At 40.5% G+C, this 10708-nt stretch overlaps 1 protein-coding gene across 1 annotated transcript; it reads left to right on the top strand.

Annotated features, from left to right (window-relative positions):
- Positions 1–816: 816 nt before the first annotated feature.
- Positions 817–6971, top strand: rgs4 (regulator of G protein signaling 4). Its single transcript, XM_084910810.1, has 5 exons — positions 817–1021; positions 1333–1440; positions 2732–2796; positions 4673–4836; positions 5210–6971. Exons 1-5 carry the CDS (start codon positions 978–980, stop codon positions 5453–5455), a joined length of 627 nt encoding a protein of 208 aa, XP_084766936.1. The 5' UTR covers positions 817–977; the 3' UTR covers positions 5456–6971.
- The last annotated feature ends 3737 nt before the right edge of the window (positions 6972–10708 follow it).

Consider the following 10708-nt stretch of genomic DNA (forward strand, 5'->3'; position numbering starts at 1 on the left):
CAAACAGTCACAATGGCTGCAGTGTTCATTGGAGCTAGCCTCAGAGAGTGCCAATTAACAACGCATCGGATTAAGTCCCATATTGATGCTTTTAAGAGATCTACTGTAAATAAATCTCTAATGGCCAAATTGTTGGAATGAAACCATTACTGTTTTCCGTAACACATAATAAACTGTCATTCAGGATGCTTATTACTGTATATTATAAATAATATAACATTTGTGTCTGGTAGGGAGTTGTGGCTTACACCCTTTTTGATACAAGTGTCCTGTTGGACAGATCTACTGCAAAACATTCAAGGCAATTATTGATTTGATGAGATTATAATTGAATCCTGAAATCATCTAATTTACTGAAATGTGTTTATTGCACGCATCACATTATTAATAATGCTATGTAGCACATAATTCTCTTTAGGTACAGCAGTATAAAAATGGTTGATAATGCTTGAATATAAACACTGGCTGCTGTAAGCTGAGTTGACAGTAGGTCCAGCAACAAAGGTCACATTTTCCAACAATGACCTCACAGAATGCATTGAAAACAACAATTTCCAGGTCTGGATTTTAGATTTGCTCAGTTTGAAAAAGCTCTGTTTTTTTCCACGTGATGTATGACTTCACCAGTTTCTCTAATGCCTTAAATCCCTCAGTGGAAAACACCTTTTATTGTGGTTACATACGATCCCATCTGTTGTAAATGTTCCCCTATTTTCTCTCCCTCTGTTCCTCCCTCTCTGTTGTCCCTTTCTAACTGTCTTACACTCCCCCACCCCACCCCTCGCCCGTCTGGTGGGATTGTCAGTCCATTTTGGAGGTATAAAACCACTGCTGGGGGTGGAGACAACCACAGCTTGCTGTGTGATACTGAAGGACTCTTGCAAAAACACTGCTGCTCACAACCGTGTGGTTGCCTCTCTGTTGTCATTTAAAACAACAGAACTGACTTTGGATTTTTAGATTTTTAACCTTCCATCATGTGTAAAGGACTTGCAACACTGCCTGCGACATGCTTGAAAAGGTAAGTGCAATATTCCTTGAACAACAGGTGGATAAAAACATTAATTCAGGAAAAAATAAAGACAGAAAGAGAAAAAATTAAAACATTGTTTTTGAATATGATGTGTGTACACGTAAAAAATGAAAGAGCTGTTATTGTACAGCACTCAAAATCTCAATTTAAATATGGAAAAAGAGGAACTAGCTGACAAGCTGTTAACCACTTGTTTACATAGATAAAGGAAGTCTGTGCGCAGCTATCACAAATGGAAACACACTGACATTTTCTGAAATGCATTTTGCTCACGGTCCTCTCGTTCTGCCTCTCCACAGTGCCAAAGACATCAAGCACAAAATAAGCTTCTTACTCCAGAAGCCTGAACCTCAAGCAGCAGATCAGAAGCAGATGAAAGAAAAATCAACCACGGCTGCTGCAAAAAGGTTAGAGGAACAAGCCTGTCTCAGCTGAATTTGCTGTTTAAAAGATGTGTTCTATGCGCTAAGTCGCACATCAAGCCTCCTTCGAAAGAGAGGATTTTTATGATGAAAACTAAAACCAAGCCTGCCGCACATGCTGCCTTAAAAAGTATATTGCGTTTCCAATCTGAAGGAGTTGAAACTGCTTAAAAATGTGATGGTGGTGTCTGTTTGAGATCAGTCTCCTTCAGACTGATGCAGAGCAAAATTAAGTTTATTTTTGACTTTAAACTCAGAGACTAGCGCCTAACACGGTACAGATAAGAAAATCCTGGCTCGTGCTTCAATTCAAGTTGCAGACCCTTAATATTGATGTGCCTCTAAATGAATCACTGAAACTCGCGGGACATCTCTGTTATCTGAGGCTTGTTGGGAAAGAGATAGGGAGGTGATTAGAAAATACATGGATGGATCTTTCCACGTAGAAGATGAGCTCACTTTGACGCAATAGGCTGAAGAACCATTTCATTTCATGGAAAATAAATGATTTAGTACTGTTTTTTTTAATATATTGGACCAGTGGCATAGCCAGTGCCTCCTGTAATTGGACATAGATGTGATGACTTGTGTGGCTAACAGTCATTAAGCTTTTATAGTTGATAAATTCTGCATAAATTCTGAAATCGAATTATGTTACTGACGAGCACAATCTATCAGATTTCTCTACACTTCCAGAGCACGTCTTCCCACGGGAAGCCTGTTATTGTTCTTTATGAGAACGTTTGCATTGACCCTGCTCGCATTGACCTTTGCTTTTTAGCAGCATCCCGAGACAGCTATGGATGATCAATATTCAGTTTTCCTGCTATAATTGCACAGCAGCAATATCAATCACTATGCACAATACAAAGACTCGATGGCGCTTATATAACGTTGTGTATAATGCAAATTATGATTCTAAATGCTGATTATATATTGGTCTTTTATAACTGAAAATGATCATTTTACTATAGTCCGGGCTTGCTGCTGTCAGATGACGTGCGTTGGCATGATTTGATTTGCTGTCATTTTGATAATTGAATTGTTGCGACTGGGATTTGAATGTGTCGTTCTATTTACAGCAAAAGATATCTCATACAGATATCTTTGTTTTGCTATGTTGTTAAGAGATGTTTGGTGGCTAATTCACCTTTTTGGAGAAAGTACTACAAAAAGACTAGATTAGAGACAAGGTGAAAATGTCCATATGTACTTTATGTAAAAATGTTTTTCTGTGCAACCTTACTTAAAATGGCATTGATCGTTTGTGTTTTAGGGTGCCTAATACAGCTGAGGTGGAGAAATGGAAGGAGTCTTTCAGCCATGTGCTGAACAGTGAAGGTAAGTGTTACATTAGTTTCACACATAAAAGACTGGATCTGAATCAGAACAAGTCAGATGAGGCTTTTAATCCAAAGCTAGCTGGAAGAACTTCTGACTTTGTCATCCCAATAATAATAATGCCATCAGCTGTCCGACAGAAGCTTCACTCATTTGTTCTCAACAAAATGTGCCTGTGGCTTTATATATTTAATCATTTTCATGTAGTACAATACAGTTGCAATCATGGGAAATACTGGCTTTAGCATATCATTCTAAGGGTTGACAGTAAGGCTTTGCTAATCCCAAAAGTGATGCTGAAAATCAAGCTGCAGAGTCGAAATAAGCGCAGCGTAGCAGATGGTTGGGTTTGGCTAATTAAGTATCATCACTGTGCTCATTACTGCTGTTAAAAGAAAGTTAAGGGGACTTGGCTGGGACACACAAACATGCAAATGGAGCACACACACACACACACACACACACACACACACACACACACACACACACACACACACACACACACACACACACACACACACACACACTCAAGCACTTTCCAGCACATTCTCATGCTCTAGCTTTTGCTACGTGTCACGAGGCACTACTAGAGGGCCTCTCAGGGCGTGCTGACCAGTGCAGAGTGTGCACGTGTGTGTGTGTCTCTGCGTGTGTCTGTGTGTGCGTGTGGATGTATAAGACCTCTGAGAATCATATTGTCTGCGTGTGCATGGGGAGCAACGGCCTTGCGGGAACCAGCGGAGTTCTGACCTGCGTCTTTCCATGACCTCCAACATAGTTATGGCTTCCTTCTGCTGTCCCTATTACATCTGTCAGCTGCTACTGCTCCTTCATTTGTTTAACATATTAAGACCTCAAAGGTCTCCTCAAACTCTTCTTGTAGTCATGTTAGACATGTGAGACAAGATGTAGCTTTTTAATATAAAGTAAATCAGTGGCGTGTTCGTGTCATGCTACAAAGCAATGTAAAACTAGAGTCCAGCACTTGGACACGCTGCCAAAAAATAAGGCTGGTAAAATTCTTACCCAGCACTCAGAATTTATGTATTCATGATTCATTTTTTTCTGGCAACTAATGTGCAGTTGGGAGCTGATTAAAACTCCTATTGGGGAGGTGGCATAATTTTTGACTAAGTCTGGCCAGGTTCTGCTACCTGAAATTGGACTGCTCTAGCTAATTCTGCTGCATTATTCATCAGGCAGCCAGCCAAATTAGAAAATTTAGACTGGCTTTGATGAGTGCAAAGGCTGCCACACCATTATATTAGAGCATTTATTACACTCTGGTGAGGCTTATTCATTTTGTTTCAATAACACACTGCTTTATCTTTTTGGCAATGCTTTACAATGACGACAATGTTTAAACCGAGACTTAATTAAACTTTGGTAAAGACTTATTTCACAATAAAAGAATAGTCTTTACTAATCATTTGTAGTGTTAAAATGTATGTTTATATAATTAAATTGCGCTGTGCCAAAATTCTGACCAAAATTGTATCTAAACCTAAGAAAAAAAACAAGGAAAGAAGAAATAAACATAAATAAACGAAATTAACCAGTTAGAGAAGCAGGACGCAAGGTTCACACCGAATTACACAATCGCCATGTCACTGGCCTACTTACAAGTGCTTTATACAAGTGTTACAAAGGTCATCTGTGAACATGATCTTGATGGTTACTGGAAAGTTCCAGCTGGTTTACAAAAAATTTACCAACTAGTAAACAACATTATTAATTGTAATGTTATTAATTAATAGTTTATTAATAACGAATATATATTAACTAAAGTTATTAAGTTAAATAAATAAATAAATGGACTATGTGGCTGTTGAGTACAGTTGGATCAAAAGAGACACATTTTTCTTTCTGTGTTTAGTGGGTCGCACAGTCTTCACCAGCTTCCTAAAGTCGGAGTTCAGTGAGGAAAACATGGATTTCTGGATGGCTTGCGAGGACTACACGAAGACTGCACCTACCAAGCTAGCAACCAGAGCCAAGCAGATCTACCAGAAATATATTGGTGCAGATGCTCTTAATGAGGTAATCACAACACTACTGAAATAAAATGACAAACAAAATCAATTTGATTAATAAGAGTAAAATCCTTCAACATAAAAAGAAGATTACTTGCTGGGCAGGTAAAATATGACTCACCACACCCCAATACTATACCTGAACATTTACCTTCAAGTAAAAAAATAGTCCACCTTTACTTTAAGATATCTTTCTACTTTTTTCACATGTCTTCATTTTGTTGATAAGCCCATGTGTTTCTCCTGCCTCGCATCAGCAATGATCTCTATTACCAAAAACAGTTGCTGTTTCTCCGTGGCAGCTTAAAAGTTTAGGCTCTTGATAAGTGAATACATTAGATCAGTACGTTTCACTTTTCTTTCGTTCTGTGACCTTTTAGGTAAACTTAGATGCAGCGACCAGAGAAAAAACAAGACAGAACGTCGAGAACGCCTGCCCTTCTTGTTTTGATGATGCCCAGAAGATGATCTACACACTGATGGAGAAAGACTCCTATAGGCGCTTTCTCAAATCCAAACTGATCCAGGATCTGTGCCAACAACAGAGCAATGCTGCTCAGGAGAAGAAAGACAAAAGAAGCTGTGACATGGCTGACAGTAGTCAGGTGTTAGCTGGTGGTGCTTAGTCAGGACGAAAGAAGGAAAAGCTTGAAGGAGGTGCCAAAGATCGACAGTCAGTTAGGGCTGACACTGGGGATGATAGGTTTGCTGGGGTGTCCAGGGGTTCTAGATAAGGAAGGAACAATGGTTTTGAAGATGTCTAATGAAGGTTCATGTGAGGTCGTTTTTTTTCTTCTGTTTTTGATACTTGCTCTTTATTTCTAGGCTTATGTGGTCACTCTTGTAAATATTTATATATTTCCCATTTCTGCATTCATCAGGTGAAATGTTCTACAGACTGACTGAATGTTTATAAATGTAAATACATCATTGCATTGTGACGTTTTCCTTCTGGATTCTTTGCAAAACACAATCTGATCTCCAAGCTGTGACCAGGTTATCTTGATACTTAGAACAGAAAACTATTGAAAGCTACCTCCAGCCAACAGACACGAAAACTGGTGCCACTGGAACATTTTCTCAATGGAACGGCACAGACGTACAGACCTGAATATTTAAATTAATACATCAAGCACTTTTTAAAATAATGACCCAATTCCCTTGTGTATAGGAGTAGAGTCTCCAAGTTTAAATGTTGTACAATTTTATACAATCATAAATGTAAAGTAATAATTGACCCTGGTACAGCTGGAACAACAATAAAGTAGCACGTATACTGTATTGATTGGCTTTGCAGTTAGTTTCAGGTGTCACAACATGGTCACAGATTGGTTATTTTCCATCATGTTGACTTATGGCCTCACAATGTAGTGGTAATGGAAAAAAAGCTTTATATAGTCATTTGAAGTTCCAACTCACTATTTAATACCATGTGTTTGTACAACAGCCCATGGTTGACACTGATGTCTGTTTATTCACGTGAGTAAAACCCGGTGTATATCTCAACACTTTATCACGGTAACAACTGCCTCTGTTGTTTAAACATCCTGACATGATCTCTACACTGTGAAAACACCGACTGACTAGTTCTCGTGGGAATTTTAGGCATGTTTTAATATTAGTAGAAGTAGTAATTGTCATAGAGTCATGACGCAGTATGTTAAATGGAGTAGGATTTTTTTTAAAGCATTTAGAAGTTGCGCTGTTTGGTTTCAGTGTTTAATGATGCACAGTATTTGATCATGTGTTCATTTTAACTGACCAAATTTTTGGTGGCCACACATTCTACAATGTCTTATCTAAATGTATACTGTGATGATAAAAAACTACATATTATATGTAAAAGAACACGTGTCTTTGTCCTATTTCTGTATATGGCTACTCCCAAATGTGCTTAATGATGGAAATCTGTGGTTGTATTCACATTTTTGTTTTTTGTGAGCTTTGGTGATGTCACTTGTGGAAAGTGTTGTGGAGTTGTACTAGCTTGCAGATGCTCTTTAAAAATGTGAAGATGAGAGAAGGTGGCAGTCAAAATAATAGCTGTCCTCTGTACCTACTAGCTGATTAACACAAGTGGTGAAATTCTCCTGTAACTATAGGTAACAAGATGTGAAGTAAATAAATGTGGCATGAACAGTATGTTTGTGTGTGACATGTTGGAGGATAAGCTCAAACACACACACTTCTTTGTTACACAGTTACACTTCTTATGACGCATCAACCATCAAACATATTGTGCCATATTAGCAAGTGGATCACCAAGGACATGATCGATTGATTATTAAAATGACATCATTTCAATTAATGCAATTTAATATTATTTCAGATTTATAGATACAGTTCACAATTCACAACAGTTCTCAAAAGGCATTTAATGATTTAAGGTAAAAACTCAAATATATAAGAAAAACCCAACAATCAGATGATCCCCTCTGCTACTATGTGGAGGAAGAAGTACTTAGAAAATCATCATATAAATGCAAGTTAATTTATGCTATTTTACTCAATCAAAAAAAAAAAATCTTAAAGGAAATTTTAATGAAGAGCAATGATTAAATTAATGTTTAAATAAAAATTGTGTTATGCAGCATTGGTTTTAAACTTGACTGATAACATTTTATTTCATGTAGTGATCAACACACGTTGATGCCAGTTGACGCTTTCTGTTGTGATGTCTAAAAGAACGTTTCCATGACCTCATCACATCTGTCCCTTCATAATCAGACAGTAATCATCTATAATCAGCAGGGAAAAGGTGGTCTCTTCTATATCTAGCATTGATTGCGTAATGTCTGCAGATTATAGATGATTATCAGAAGGTAACGTTATTATCGAATAATTACCAGAGAACATTTCACACATAGGAAAGACGGGTTTCATCAGGATTAAATCATTTTGTTATGAAAGCATAATTTATAGAGGTGTTTAATACACTGTTAATAATTTAATTTCTTCCATTTTATTACTAAACAGTTTAAATTTTAAACTTAAAAACTTACAAGAAGCTAAAAATAACCTTCAGAGCTCAAGCTCCACTTTTCATACACTGGACCAACTTTTTGTTTGGATGTGCCTCATTGAAGTGAACAGTGTTTACAGCATCTGTGTTCATATGTTCCTATTTAAGGGGAACATATCTGAGCAACTACACAGTAAATAACTAATCAAATTTAATCTGGGAATCTAACTCATACAGACAAGGAGACGGCAAACATGCATAAATATTTGCTTTTGGGTAATTCTGTCTGCCTGCTTTGCTGCTTAGTAAGAGCATCAAAATAGAATATAAAGTGCCTTGATTCTTTAATAGAGGCAGAATCTCTAAAAATATTTGAATTAATACTTAAAGAGCATCCTTCCAGATGAGCTTCAAAGTGGGATTAGTGGTAGCATGATTGAACTGTTGTTACGAGACTTATGTTGTTTAAGGTAAGATTCCTTCCTGTGGAAAGTTTCTGCAAACACAGAAAGAAAAGAATGCACACATAGTTGTGTCTGCACAGACACACATTCTCGTTTCTGTCTGATATACTGCTGTACGTCAGCCGCAACATGCAGGAATTCTGCAGCTCGAGTAAATCACAAGAAAGTGATAAATCCACTGGTGTGCTTGTGTGAATATTTCTCCATCATCTAAAATGTATGGGAGTGAGAGAGGAGTTTGGAGAACAAGTGAGGACCAGGGATGAGGAATCTGGACAAACACACTTAGGGCTTGAGCTACAGTACCACTGGCTAACATTTTTCTGATTTCATTCAATACCAGTACTGGGGCACAGAGATGGAAAGGTCCAAACACGAGACAAAATAGTTCATTAATCAAGTATTTTTTCTGGTCACTCTGATGAAGGATTTGAGGCGTTGTGAATTAAAGTCATGCACAAATTTTATTTCTTTAGTTGTTCCAAGAACGATTCCTTCTTTAAGCCATTTAATTATAAATACAACATAATATGGCTTTAGCTGTTGAACTGTTGAAATCAGCTCTTGAAACTGTTTTTTGTAGGCTGCTTTGGGAACATTGTATTACTACTTGTCAGGGTTCCTGGGTCGTTGACCCAGTGTTTTCCGTTTTGTCATGTTCAGTTTATTTTCACATCTATGTTTTCTGTGCCAGCATATCGCCTGCGTATTGTGTTCCAGTTATTTCCATGTATCATTAGTCAGACTAAGTTCAGCTGCGTACTCACCGGTTTCTAATCATTCATCACCCAGCGTGTATTTAAGTCCTCAGTTCCATCCGATCGTTGTCGTGTCATTGATGTACATGTGATGTTATGTTGTCGCTTCCGCCTGCGTTCAGTCAGCTAGCCATTCATTCATTCATTCATTCAGTCAGTCAGTCCTTCATTCATTCATTCAGTCAGTCGTCCAGCCAGCCAGCCAGCCAGCCAGCCCTATCCGACTTCTGTTCTGTTTGTTCACTCCGTTGGCAATGAACACCAACCTTCACCTACCTACCTGTGAGTCCAGCGTTTGGGTCCTCCTTCTTTCATCCACGACACTAATCCTGACAGAATGACACGACCCGTGCCACGAAGACACGATTGGAACCCAGCGGACTCGGACCTCTACGAGCGGCAGGAGGCAGCGCTTTCCCGTTGGGCAGAGGAGCTCAGGGGAAAACAGCGGCTCTTCGCGGAGAGAGAGCACGTCTTCGAGGGGACTCGCCTGGCTCTGGGCGGGCCTCAGAGACGCCGCGTTCCCCCACCTGCTGCCTCACCTGCACCGGAGCATTTGCCGCGGAGAGTGGACGTTTCACGCCGCCATATGGACCATTTTCAGGAACTCCCGGTGGTGAGTTCCAGTGACTGTTTTCCACACCCTTCATCTGATTACTCCCTTAAAACGCACAGTACACTCACTTCTGATTCATGGGGAGTTTCCCTCCTAGAGGACGATGTGGACTGGGAAGACTTTTTCTGCTCTGCTCCCTCTGAGCTGGGATTCATTAAGGACAGTCCCCGCACTTCAACACCTCCGGAGACTGTTCAACTAAAGACTGTAAATGGTGATGGCAGAAAGGCCAGAGCAATCTCCGATAAATCTGTTACAGTCCATGTGTATGCTAACCCTAGGCCTGCTCACTCTAGGACCGTTTTATCTGAGCCTTCTCCTTCGTCCACCTGTCAGCCTGTTCCGGTTTCATCAGCTCCGGCCACTGTTACAAATACTCATGCACCCAAACCTGTCAGTATCACTCACCCAGTCATTATCTCCACTCCCGTCAGTCAGCCTATACCCACACCAGTGCCAGCTCCCAGGAGGAGGGCAGCTGCGACCCAGCCTACCTCCACACCCGTTCCTGTTTCTCGGGTGGGGGTGACTGGTGTCCAGCCACCTCCCGCGCCTGTCCCAGCACCCAGGCTGAGGGCGGCCAGGATCCGACCTGACCCCCCTAGAGGCTCAGCTGAGGCTCTCCGGCCAGCGCCCTCACGCTCCGAAGGCACGGAAGAGCTAACCTGTCCACCTGCTAATTCGCCAGCCCATCCATCTCCTCACTCAGCTTTTCACGCACTAGCTTTATCCCTGGTTAGGCTAGCTGAAGTGTCCCCTGCTCAGGCACCAGCTTTACTAGCCCAGGCTGTAGCTTTATCTCCCTCACTTGCTCAGTCTATAGCTCAGCCATCAGCCACACCAACCTCAGCTCCGTCGTCAGCCTCGCCTACCTCTGTTCATCCCTTAGCACCCCCACTCCAGTCAATTCCCTCACCTGCTGTTCAGCTAACACCCCAGTCAGTTCACTCGCCTGCTGTCCAGCTTCTAGCTCAGTCTCCTGCCCTCCAGTCCCCTGTCCAGTCAGTCCAGTCTCCTCCTGTCCAGCCAGTCCAGTCTCCTCCTGTCCAGCCTGTCCAGTCTCCTCCTGTCCAGCCTGC

This window comes from Perissodus microlepis, chromosome 17 (assembly GCF_051167445.1).
Source record: "Perissodus microlepis isolate ML-2025 ecotype Zambia chromosome 17, ASM5116744v1, whole genome shotgun sequence".
In the NCBI taxonomy this organism is placed as follows: domain Eukaryota; kingdom Metazoa; phylum Chordata; class Actinopteri; order Cichliformes; family Cichlidae; genus Perissodus; species Perissodus microlepis.